Source organism: Myxocyprinus asiaticus, chromosome 16, assembly GCF_019703515.2.
Source record: "Myxocyprinus asiaticus isolate MX2 ecotype Aquarium Trade chromosome 16, UBuf_Myxa_2, whole genome shotgun sequence".
NCBI lineage: Eukaryota > Metazoa > Chordata > Actinopteri > Cypriniformes > Catostomidae > Myxocyprinus > Myxocyprinus asiaticus.
The window spans coordinates 36,533,736-36,547,082 of record NC_059359.1 but is presented as its reverse complement, the minus strand read 5'-3'; the positions used below and the strand labels follow the sequence as shown (position 1 = coordinate 36,547,082).

General features: G+C 38.4%; 1 protein-coding gene across 1 annotated transcript in view; it reads right to left on the bottom strand.

Moving 5' to 3' along the window:
* The window catches only part of dnah5 (dynein, axonemal, heavy chain 5), a 234,836-nt gene that overhangs the window by 162,564 nt on the left and 58,925 nt on the right, over positions 1-13,347 (bottom strand). The window contains exons 27-37 of the mRNA XM_051720100.1: positions 12,639-12,877; positions 11,823-12,063; positions 11,447-11,646; positions 11,167-11,320; positions 9,478-9,641; positions 8,120-8,276; positions 6,627-6,839; positions 6,310-6,534; positions 5,520-5,692; positions 3,559-3,737; positions 2,410-2,597 (exon numbers count right to left, since the gene is read on the bottom strand). Of these exons, the coding sequence (XP_051576060.1) occupies positions 2,410-2,597; positions 3,559-3,737; positions 5,520-5,692; positions 6,310-6,534; positions 6,627-6,839; positions 8,120-8,276; positions 9,478-9,641; positions 11,167-11,320; positions 11,447-11,646; positions 11,823-12,063; positions 12,639-12,877 (2,133 nt within the window). The remainder of the gene's footprint in view (positions 1-2,409; positions 2,598-3,558; positions 3,738-5,519; positions 5,693-6,309; positions 6,535-6,626; positions 6,840-8,119; positions 8,277-9,477; positions 9,642-11,166; positions 11,321-11,446; positions 11,647-11,822; positions 12,064-12,638; positions 12,878-13,347) is intronic.

Sequence of the window (13,347 nt, the reverse complement as noted above, 5' to 3'; positions counted from 1 at the left end):
CATTGGCCTTTTATAAAAGACCAGAGGTGTCTCGGGCTCCCAAGAGTGACCCCTAGTGTCACTACATCGACACAACATCGAGTGAGTGACAGATAGGGAACGGATTTTTCCACACTGTTCGGCTTACACCAATTTGTGACTCTTCTGACTCTTTTGTTCAGGCCCCTACCACATTTCAGCATCTCATGGACAAAATTCTCAGACCACATTCAGTATATGCCGCCACGAATTTAGATGATATTATTATTTATAGTAATGACTGGCGGCGGCACATGCAACATCTGAGAGCTGTCCTGAGGTCGCTGCGACGGTCAGGGCTCACGCCCAACCCGAAGAAGTGCGCAATTGGGCAGGTGGAAATTTGGTATCTGGGGTTCCTTTTGGGTCATGGCAGATGTGACCCTAGGTTAACCAAACCACAGCGATCATGGCCTGCCTGAGGCCCAAGACCAAAAGGCTGGCTACTACCGAAGGTTTGTGCCTAGTTACTCTGACATCGCCAGCCCGTTGACTGATCTTACTAGAAAGGGGGCCCCCGATCCGGTCCAGTGGACGGAGTTGTGCCAACAGGCTTTCCTAAAAGTAAAGTCCACGTTTTGTGGGGGGAGTCACCTTTACATGCTCCTAATTTCTCTCCCCTTTACTCTGCAGATGGATAAATCCAACAAGGGGCTGGGGGCGTTGCTCTCATAGGAGGTGGTGGGGAGGAACGGCCATAAGTCGCAAGCTCTCCTTGAGGGAGACAAAGTACAGTACTATTAAGAAGGAGTGTCTTGCGATCAAGTAGGCTGTCCTCACCCTCCACTACTACCTGCTGGGTGGGCCTTCACCCTCTGCTCAGATCACGCCCCACTCCAATGGCTCCACCGCATGAAAGATACCAATGTGCGGATCACCCGTTGATACCTGGCACTTCAGCCGTTTATATTTGAGGTGATCCACAGACCGGGGGCGCAGATGGCTGTGGCTGGGGGCGCAGATGGCTATGACTGACTTCTCTTCAGAAATGGGGGGCGGGGGGGGGGGGGGAGAGTTGGCAGGCCGGATGTTTCCCCGGCCTGAGTCAGGCGGTGGGGGTGTGTGGGAATAGGGGCGTGGCCTCATATCTGTCTGCGGGAGAGTGATAAGGCTTGTCACCTGGGCTGTCATTATCATTAACACCTGTCTCTCGTTATAGTGATGGCGGAGGGAGACCTGAAAAGGCCGACAGATGCATCAGTTGGCAGAAAGAGAGAGACCAGAGAGAGACTGTTCCTGTGTGTGCGACAAGAATTATTGACTTGTTTGTGTGTGATTACTTGGCCACTGAGTGCCCTTTTGTTTAAGTTTTGTGAACAATGCTGAAAAGTAATAAAAGACTCAAGCTGACTGTTTCTGCTGCCTCCTGACTCCTGAAAATATGATCTCTGTTACAATCATGTTCCTCAAACTATTCCCGAACAATGTGTGCAGCGTGCCAGGGCGCATTATCCTGCTGAAAGAGGCCACTGTCAATAAGTGCCATGAAGTGGTGTACCTGGTCTACAACGATGTTTAGGTATGTTGCATGTGTCAGCAGAACATTGCCCAGAGCATCACACTCCCTCCACCGGCTTGTCTTCCCACAGTGCACAGTGGTGCCATCACTTCCCCAGGTAAACAATGCACACCCGGTCATCCACGTGATGTAAAAGAAAACGGTACTCATCAGACCACTCAACCTTCTTCCACTGCTCCAAAGTCTAGTTTCCGACACTCGCATGTCCATTGAAGGCACTTTCATTGGTGGACAGGGGTCATCATGGGCACTCTGACCGGTCTGCGGCTACACAGCCCGATATGCAGCAGGGTGCGATGCACTGTGTGTTGTGACACATTCCTCCCATAACCATCATAAAATTTTCTGTGATTTGTGCCACAGTAAACCTTCTGTCAGTTCGGACCAGATGGGACAGCCTTTGTTGCCCTCACACATAGATGAGCCTTGGGTGCCTAACACATTGTCTCTGGTTTATGGTTTGTCCCTCCTCTGACCACTGTCAGTAGGTACTCATCACTGCTGACTGGGAGCACCCCACAAGCCTTGCAGTTTCAGAGATGCTCTGACCAAGTCATCTGGTCATAATAATTTGGCCTTTGTCAAAGTCGCTCAGGTCTTTACTCATGCCAATTTCTCCTGCATTCAACACGTTGACTACGAGAACTGATTGCTCACTTGCCATCTAATCTACCCAGACCTTGGCATGTGGCCTTGTTAGGAGATGATCAATGGTATGTGAGTGGTCATAATGCTTTGGCTCATCAGTGTATTTTGGCTATTTTACAATGGAAGAGTATAAACTATTTATTTTATAAATATTTTAGTATTAAAAAACTAAATTGCTGTAAGCTATGTAATATTTCTAAGATCAAGTCAATGCACCAGCTCACCATGGTAAGGAAGATGCCAAATTCAGGGTTCATCTCCACATTATCTCCATCACTGAAGATGAAGTTCTTGCGGCGTTCTTTCTTACATGTGAGAACAATGGCGATTTGTTGGGCTGCCACTGAGAGCACGGGCAGATCTATACGATTGAACTCATCAAAACAGCCCCAGGAGCCAGATTGTGCAAGACCTATAGATTTAAAAATGAAAGAATATTATCATAGCCTAACACACACACACAAAAAAAGCAAAACACGAACACATTGGTGAAATTACAGAAATCAAAGTGATGGGTTTCTCATGTTTAATTTCACAGACCATATCATCCGAATATTGCTTGCATATGGGTAATGAATTAGACATGATTGCTAACAAAGTTCAAATGCTTTGTCATTTATGATTATATTACATGGTTATGGTTTCATTTAAATGAATAGTTCACCCAAACCTCATTATTTACTCACCTTTGTGTTGTTCTTTCTACCGTGGAACACAAAAGGAGAAATTTTGAAGAGTATCCTGGCCACTCTTTTCATATAATGAAAATGAATGGGGTCTGATTCTGTCAAGCTCCAGAATGACAAACAAGCACCATAAAAGTATAATAAAAGTGGGCCATATAACTTGTGCACTACAGCTTTGTGAGGAATAGACCAAAATGTAAGTACATTTTTACTGATAATCTTCCCTGTCACGGAACCTCTGACATGGACTACAAAAGTCATATGGACTACACAAAAGCAACATCAGTGCCATTTGACATCATTGATGCCAAAAGCCATTGGTTCTTGTGCATTTCACAAATGTCATTGACATCAATATCAGCCAATTTGAGAAGTACAGCAGAGGGCATGAATTTCAGTGAATATCTGTTGCTTATAAAAAGCTACTGAATGGCTACCTAAGACTTGGAATACAGACATATGGACTATTTTTATGATCCTTTTGTTGTGTTTTTTTAAATGTGTAATTAAGTCGATCTCAGTCCCCATTCACTTTGATTATACAGAAAGGAGTGGCCAGGATATTCTTAAAAAATGCACACCGTCATACCAGTTTGAAATTATATGAAGGTGAGAAAATTATTTTCAATTTGGGGTGAATCATTCCATTAACTTGCATGTGCACTGATTAACACAAATGTGCGACACCTTTGAATATTCTGCCCAGGCCTCTGAAGTCCATCTGGTCGGAGCAGTTGAACACCACCACATATTTGCCCAGGCAGCGGCCCATGTCCTTAATGGTCTCTGTCTTTCCTGTTCCTGCCGGTCCGGCTGGAGCTCCGCCCATGCTCATTCCCAGAGCTTGAGCTAAAGTAATATAGCACCTGAGAAATAGATTAAACTTTTTAAAATCATTTCAAGCAAAAATCCATGCTGTAAAAAAATTATTTTAAACCAGCCTAAGGTGGTTTACTGGTCTTAGCTGGTCTAAGAAGGTTATGCTAGCTTCCAAGCCAAGCCAAACTGTTCTTTAGTTGGTCCAGCTGGTCTGCAAAGCTGTTGTTTAGCTGGTTTAGCTGCTTGGCCAGCTGGTCTCCCAGCCTGATCAGCTAACAAGTGCCTAAAAACCCTCCAAAACAGATAAAACAGACCAGCCTAAGCAGATTGTCCAAGTCTGGAGACCAGCTAATCACCATAGGCTGTCTTAAAGGGATAGTTCACTCAAAAATGAAAATTCTCTCATCATTTACTCACCCTTATGCAATCCCATATGTGTATGACTTTCTTTCTTCACCTGAACACAAACGAAGATTTAAAAAATATATTTCAGCTCTGTAGGTCCTCACAATGCAAGTGAATAGGTACCAAACTTTGTAAGCTCCAAATAGCACATAAAGGCACCATAAAAGTAATCCATATGACTCCAGTGGATAAATCCATGTCTTCAGATGTGATATGATAGGTGTGGGTGAGAAACAGATCATTATTTAAGTCCTTTTTCACAATAAATTCTCCTTCCTGCCCAGTAGGTGGCGATATGCCCAAAGAATGCAAATCGGCAAAAATAAAAGAAGAAGAATATGAAAGTGAATGTGGAGATTGAAATTAAAAAAGAGCTAAAATTTTGATCTGTTTCTCACCCACACTTACCATAACACTTCTGAAGATATGGATTTAACTACTGGAGTCATATGGATTACTTTTATGCTGCCTTTATGTGCTTTTGGAGCTTCAAAATTTGGGTCACCATTCACTTGCATTCTATGGACCTACAGAGCTGAAATATTCTTCTAAAATATAAATTTATTTTTAGCAGAAGAAAGAAAGTCAAACATCTGGGAAGGCATAAGGGTGAGTAAATGATGAGAGAATTTTCATTTTTGGGTGAACTATTCCTTTAAGCTGTTTTCAGATATATATATATATATATATAATTTTATTTTTTTAAGATATTTAAGAACACATCATTGTAAAGCTGGGATTCTCTGCTTTCCAATGGCACCTAGATTGGGCTTCTACACAACTCAGACACCAAGATATTCAACCAAAATAATGTGGAAGCTACGATGTGAGGGCAAAAATGCATTTCAGATCATTATAATGTGATGGAAGGTGATAGAGGAAAAATATTTTTTTTCTAGTACTTGCTACCATCCAGTGGAATAAAATAAAGATTTTTGCTTGAAAATAGACACAGAACTGAAATGGCATGCTTTAAAATTTTAGAAAAAAAAAAATAAACAAATAAAATACAATATATTTATCATAAAATTGTAAACATATAAAATGTTATTAATTATTGCAATCATTTCTTAAAATATAGCGGGTTATCTGTAAAATGAGACCATTTTTATGAAATTAGTCCACTATATGTGTGAACAGGTAGCTTTTACATTTGTGTGAGAAAACGTTCAGGCGGCAGCCCAAAAATCCTGCAGAGTATAAGAGGTTTTGTCATGAAAATAATGTCACAAAATATCTAATGTTATTTTATCTTTATACACAAGATAATTTCTTGAGTAACACACTGATCTGGGCAAAACATGTTGTGTGATATATGAGAAATCAGATCTGCCTAAAAATGTAATACTGTTTTGACATATGATATATAAATGGCCCCACAGTTGGAAACTAGAGGAAAACAAGCTTGTAATTCTCAGCAGCACCTGTCAGTGAGTGGAGTGATGACCAGCCTGTCAGTACAGCCCAGAAACTCATTCTGATAGATGAAGCCCACATCTGTAATGTTGATCATCATCTTATCTGAGTCCTCATGGAAGTAAAACCGGCATTGCTTCAGCCATTCAAAGTCTGTGGGGCTTTTGATGTGCAAACGACACTGTAGGAGAAGAACAGAAATTGCAGGGGGATAAGTCTCTGTTGGCTGGTAATCTTTTGGAGTTGACTCAAATCCGCATCTGCAAATGCTTAAAATTGTGTGAGAGGTGTGACATACTCAATGATTTCTTTATGAAATATGGCATTTAGTCATAAGTTATTAAGACATCCAACCTTGCCGGTTGACATTAAGACACATCCAAACTACAAGAAAGCTGAAGTTCAAAGCATTAAGAAATAAAGCCGTATTAAACCCAAGAGCGACTGCAATGGTAATTGGGGTGGCAGTAATTAGCTAAATTGCCTCTGGCTTTTGTGCAGCTTTGCAGAGGCGGTTTGTTTGCCAAAGGTTATTAAAGTTCTAAAATCCCAACAAAAACAGTTTACCCTTCCTATCGAAACTCAAATGAGCAATTGGCAACAATGCAGAGACTTTATTAGAATAATAGAGGCAGAGAGTGTAAACATAAGTCTTAAATGAGGGTCTGACTGATTCAAAACTACTAAAGTTTATTCCAGGGTGATACTTCTTACTCAAAAATCAGTCCAAGAATTATGAAAATGGATTAACACCAATAAGCCTCTCTCTTTCATTCCTAATCCAATTCTAGCACTCACCAAATCATCAAAGATGTCCCTCTGGTGTACGTGAATGGTGATTAATGTTTCATACTTGGTCCGTTCCACAGTTCTGAGGTCCTTTGTGGTCATGTCAATCAAAAGATTGAGAAGCTCCAAGAAGAACTGATTGGTTTTAGCCATGATCTTACGGTCATATCTGGCACTGGTCAAAGCATCTTCAGAATCCCTTGTCCATATCATCTGGATTCCTAGTAAACCAACCTTAACCACACAAACCCAACAGTCCTGTTAATATACACTGTTATGTCTAAATTAATTTAATAAGTTGCTGTTACTGTCACTATTTTAAATACCTGTGCAGGAAAGGAGTCCAAAAAGTCGATCAACTCAAAAGTAGAGTCCTGAATGGCAAGAGCAGCTTGACGGATGATAAGGTGTAAAGACCTCTGGGATTCTTTCAGTAGTGCGTTAAGCCAGACCTCCACATTTCCCTCCGCTGTCACGGGTCTGTCCAGTTCTACTGTCTCACCCTCACGTGAGGAAATTGCCAGAATCTTATCATACATCTGAAATCAAACCCAGCAGAGTTTGCTTTTAATGTAGAAATTTTAAAGCAAACTATATGTTGAAAATCTGATCCTAAAACATGACAATGGCATGCTGCTGTGGCAGAAAACTGGTCGCCTGTCTGAATTGTCTGTCTAATATATTATTACAGGGATTCCCACATGGTTTGACACGTTTTCAATATTTATTTTTTATTTCCAAGAACTTTCCATTTTGTGATTTTGTTTTTCATTTTTTTATTTGTGATTACTGGATAATGTTTTATAAACATTGCATTCACAAAGCCCTATGGAAGCCCATTTCTAACACAAAAAATAAAAAAAATAAATAAGAAAATGCTTTGGTAAGTCAACATTATGAGACACCAAGTCATAATTATGAGATATTATTTAAATTTTATTATTTTTATATTTTATTATAATTTTAAGTTACTAAATCATAATTATGAAATTACTTTTTATCACAAAATTTTGAATTTGTATCTATTTTAACTCATAATTGTGACTTAGTATTTAATAAATATCACTTTGCAGATCATAATTTTCACTTAGTATCACAACATTTTGACTTTTTATCTCATAATGACTTTTTAATATCATAATTATTACTTTTTTATCTCAACTGACTTTTTATCTCAAAATTATGACTTTGTATGTCATATTTAGCCTTTTTTTCTCAAAATACTGACTTTACAATCTCATAATTATAAATAAGTACCTCATCATTTTGACTTTTTATCTCATAATTTTGAATTTTTATCTAAAATGTTTGACTTTTTAACTTATAATTATGATTTAGTATCTCATAAATATGACTTTGCATCTATAATTTGGACTTAGTATCTCATAATTTTAACTTAGCTTGTAATTATGACTTTTTATCTTAAACATAGTTATGTTTTATCTAATAATTTTGACTTTTTATCTCATAATTATGCCTTTCTATCTCAAAATTATGACTTTTTATCTAAAAATTATGACTTTGTATCATAATTTTGACTTACCAAAGCACAATTTTGTTCTGTGTGGCACAAATGGGCTTCCATATGAAGGACCATTTTTACCCAATAAAATATTTTAGGAAATTTTGATTCACAACAGTAATTTCCATTACTTTTTACAATTTTATTCATGTCCAATAATTTCCAGGCTTTAAATTCACAACTTTAAAATTTCCTGATATTTTATTCAAGGTTCTCCATGACTGTGGGAAACTGGTATTAGCCAATGTAGGCTCAGATCAAGGTGCTGTTTTCTTTTTTAAGAGTACTGTAGATCACCTTATCATGAAAGCGGACAGATTTGATGTTGTCAAAGATGTTGAGCAGGTGGGCCTGGATTGTGTGTGAGTCAGACGCCTGGCCCAAAATCTCCAGCAGAGCAGGATCCGATACAAAGAAGAAACGTGGAAACAACAAGCGCTTCTTCTCCAGATACCTGTAAAGCGTGTTCAATACAAGTTAAGCTCAATTGACAGAATTTGTGGCATAATATTGATTACCACAATAAATTGTTTCGACTTGTCCCTCCTTTTCTTTAAAAAAAAAGCACAAATTTAAACAGTGAGGCATTTACAATGGATGTGAATGGGGCCAATTTTTGGAGGGTTTAAAGGTAGAAATGTGAAGCTTATAATTTTATAAAAACACTTACATTAACTCCTCTGCTAAAACTCCTGTATTTTTTTGAGCTGTAAAGTTTACATGTCTTTTAGGGCTTTTTGACATTACATCAACATTGGATATACCTGTAACTTTACACAGGAAAGGTTAGCAATCTTAACACTAAAATCATATTAACATGTATGTTGTTTACAGATTGGCCCCATTCACTTCCATTGTAAGTGACTCAATGGAATCCAGATTTTTGCTTTTTTTTTAAAGAAAAGGTGGGGCAAGTAAAAAATAAATAAATAAATAAATAAATAAAACAATAAATAAATAAATATATATATTATATATACATACACAGTACTGTGCAAAAGTTTTAGGCATTTGTGAAAAACTATCAAAGTGAGGATTTCTTAAAAAAAATAATGATATAATACTTTTCATTAATCAATTAACATCATACAAGGTCCAGTAAACTGAAAAAGAGCTAAATCAATATTTGGTGTGAACACTTTTGTCTTTAAAACAGCACCAATTCTCCTAGGTACACCTGGACACAGTTTTTCTTGGTTGTTGGCAGATAGGATGTTCCAAGCTTCTGGAGAATTCGCCACAGTTCTTTTATTTATTTAGGCTATCTCAATTACTTCTGTCTCTTCGTGTTATCCCAGACTGACCTGATGTTCAATGGGGGGCTCTGTGAGGGCCATGACATCTGTTGTAGGGCTCTCTGTTCTCTATTCTATTCTATTCTATTTGCAAAAGGAATGTTTGGGAGTATAACATTTATATTGTCTATTGAGACACTAAAGTAGCAGATATAAATAACCATCTTAAGACAAATGCTTTTGTGAAACATCTTATGTGCCTAAGACTTTTGCACAGTATTGTATATATATATATATATATATATATATATATATATATATATATATATATATATATATATATATATATATATATATATATATATATATATATATATATATATATATATATAAACTGGGCTTGATGGATGTGTAACATACCCTGTGAGGGATTTCTGGCACATCTCGAGCTGTTCTAGCAGGTGAGGCAGTAGTTGACCCATAGTCTCATCTCCCACGCACGACTGGACCACGTTGGGCATTTCATGAGCTCGAGTCATGATCTTTACCCAAGACTTATCAATGTTGGAGAAGCGCTTTGCCTCCTAAAAGAGAGAAGCAAAGTTGGTGGCTTTCACATGAAATCTTTAGTAAAATCTCACATAATGTTTTAAAAACATTACCTCAATAAATCTTTGACATAGTTTGCAGAAGACTGAAAAATATTAATCGTTCAGAAATATAATACATACTGTGTGGCATCTTAAAGGGATAGTTCACCCAAAAGTGAAAATTCAGTCATATGACTTTGTTTCTTTTTCTTAACACAAAGGGAGAAATTGTGAAAAACGTCTGTGTTCAGTGATGTCATACAATGACAGTTTATGGTGACTACCTCTTCAAGCTTCAAAAGAACACAAAAGTATAATTTAGAAGTCTAATAAATGATTCCATGAGACTTATGAATTATGCTTTTGTGTAAATAAGGCTGGGCATAGAAATGCATCAATTCTTTGACTAAAAACTCTTTAGACATGTTTAGTAAGTTCTGTTCTCTGGTTTTTGTGCAGCTGTGTTGTGTTCTGTTGTCACTATCACTGTGTTTCCTTTGTTTCAATAAACAAAATGAGTTTCCACTTGAACGCCTCAATGACACCAGGGGGGTGTGTTAACTGTTGCTCTCGTGCCCTATCATGAACACGCACAGGAGATCAACGGTCAGTGAAAATTTTCATTAAAGAATACATTCGATTTCAGTTTGTTTCTCACCAAACCTTTTTGTATGCTTTCATAACAATCATGAGTCTCACGGTATAATTTATTAGACTTCTGAATTATACTTTTGCGTTCTTCTGAAGCTTGAAGAGGTAGTCACCATAAACTGCCATTGTATGACATCACTGAGCACAAATTTTTTCACAATTTCTCCCTTTGTTTTAAGAAAAATATATAGGGTTAAATAGGGTTATAACAACACAGGGGTGAGTAAACAATGAATTAATTTTCCTTTTTGGGTGAACTAATCCTTTAAACCAATTTAATACATATGTATGTCAGAGCCATGGCTTGGAAGTTAGCACAAATGCTCTGACAAATTGCACTTCGATGTTCATGCGGTAGATGCAGGTTCAAAACTTTTCTTGATCTTTTTTTATTTTATTTATTTTTTTATTTGGAATGCCCAATTCCCAATGCACTCTACATCCTCCTGGTGGCGTAGTGACTTGCCTCAATCCGGGTGGTGGAGGACGAATCTCAGTTGCCTCCACGTCTGGGACCGTCAATCCATGCATTTTATCATGTGGCCTGTTGAGTGCGTTAACACAGAGACATAGCACGTGTGGAGGCTTCACGCTATTCTCCGTGCCATCCACACACAACTCACCACATGCCCCACTGAGAGCAAACCACATTCTAGTGACCACGAGGAGGTTAACCCATTTGACTCTACCCTCCCTAGCAACTGGACCAATTTGGTTGCTTAGGAGATCTGGCTGGAGTCACTCAGCACGCCCTGGATTCGAACTTGCGACTCCAGAGGTGGTAGTCAGCGTCTTTACATGCTGAGCTACCCATTATTACTTTTCCTGATCTTAATGTATGAGGGTAAACCTTAATCACTGATGTTACCTTTGGCATCTGTTTGGCTATGTCTCCACCAACAAATACAGCCTCAAGGTAAATCCAGAGGTTTTGCACAGTCATCCAGTTTTCAATAATGTCTGTTGTGTTGGAGAGGTTCTGAACCCATTTCTGGATCAGAGCTTTGAACGGAGTGTTGTACCTGTAGAGATACGAGACACTCATAACAGGATACACATTCAAATTGAATGCCACAACTCATCTCCACAATCCATGATTGAATCTTTTTATAGATTCAGAAAATTGTTGCACTTGTTTAATGGCCCACCTGTTGCTCATGAGGGATCCCAGCACCATCAGGCTGTCCTCCATGTTGCTAATGATCTCTGACGTACTGTCTCCTCTCAGAAGGAGCTCGCCTCTGGTTTTAAAATTGGCAAAAGTAAAGGTCTTGTTGTCCCACTCCGCTATCACCTGCTTGAGTTTCTGCTCGATGTCACGCTCCTTAACAGCACTGATACAGATGTCCTATCCAAATGTGTTGGTACAATTAGAATGGAATTCTTTACTGAAATTTTCTGTCTGGTTGTCTGTCTATCTGTCTGTCTGTCTGTCTACCTACCTACCTAAGCCAACCAACCAAACACCCACCCACCCATCCATCTAGTTAATTGAAGTTTTGTTAATTAAAAACTACTTCTAACCTCTATTTCTTCTTTGTACTTCAGCAGTGGGGCTTCCATGATGTTGCGCAGCTTGAAGTTATCAGTTTCTACCTCAAAGATGTGACCTGTAACCTCAGTGATTCTCTTCCAGTGGCGTGTCATCATGGCTTTGTTAGTCATTAGCTCCAGCAAGGGGCAGCACTCATTAAACTCATCAATGGTTTTCTTTAGTTCCAAAAATGCCTGCCACCCTTTAAGGGCCTGTGGCAGCTTACGGCACCTGCAATGCAGTCATTAGGTTATGTTCAGAATAGAAACTAGTTTACTACTTACTGAGTCCTGAACACTTACTATGTTTTTAAAAATAGTATGTGAAACTGTAAGCATTATTTAAAAAAAAAAATAACAGTTGTTTGTCTCTTCTCTGACATGTACCTTTAAGGTAACCTTTAACCGATTAACCATTTTATAATGTTGTGTTACAGGAGATATCTCGCTGCAATTGGCTATTTGTTGTAAGTAGTGTTCACATCTGTTGTATTGAACTTTTGAGAGCACTTTAAATTGAATCGGACAGAAAACTCTTAGTTCAACCTTGTTTTCTGTAAAGATTTTTTGCCTTACACTGGTACCTGCTCCAACACAGCTGACTTTTATTTCAGTCCTTGACAGGCATGGAGAATGAATCTATTCTAAAATAGGTTTCTGCAATAACCTGTAGCAGGCCGATAAATTTGAAATCCCCATTCATGCCTTTCAATGTAACTTATTACATGATAGCCAGAGGGAGAACCTTCAACCGTTTCAGAAAATGTGAGGGGCAGAAATTTGGTTTGACTTCGGTAACCTTCTCACCTCGTCTGAAACTCAAGGAGTTCGTTGTTGATCCTCTCGATGTGGATGTCGGCCCATGAGATGTCATAGTAGCCATTGACAGTGTCGATGACGTTGTTGTAGAGTCCATAGAGTTTCTGGAGGAGCGTCAGCTGCTTTCTGATCTCAAGCAACTGAGGATGCTGGGTAACAGGTAGGCCAAAGAGCTCCTCCCCTCCTGTGTATGTGATGTACTTGCGGAACAGGTTGTCAAAGTGATTCTGTGCAATACCAGATTGTTGTAAAGTAAATAACCATTAGAAATGTATTTCTATAACTATACATCACATATCGTAAAATCATGATAGAATATTACCAACAGAATAGATAGATTTAAATTGCATGTATGCTCTAAAAATCTTTTTGTTCCAATTTGGTATACAACGGTTGATTGAACCTGATGTTATGTAACAGTGGATTATTGAGATAAAATAAGTAATAATCGGCTGTGCTTCCACATTATGTACCATTTGTAGAATAAAGCAGCTTTATGACTAGAGTCTTCATCTCATGTGATTGTATAGCATTTTAAAGGGATAGTTCACTCAGAAATGAAAAAGTCTTCTGCAGAACACAGATAATGGTTTTTAGAATAATATTTCAGCTCTGTAGGTTCAAACAATGCAAGTTAATGGTGGCCAGAACTTTTAAGCTCTAAAAGTCACATAAGTGCGGCATAGTAATCCATTTA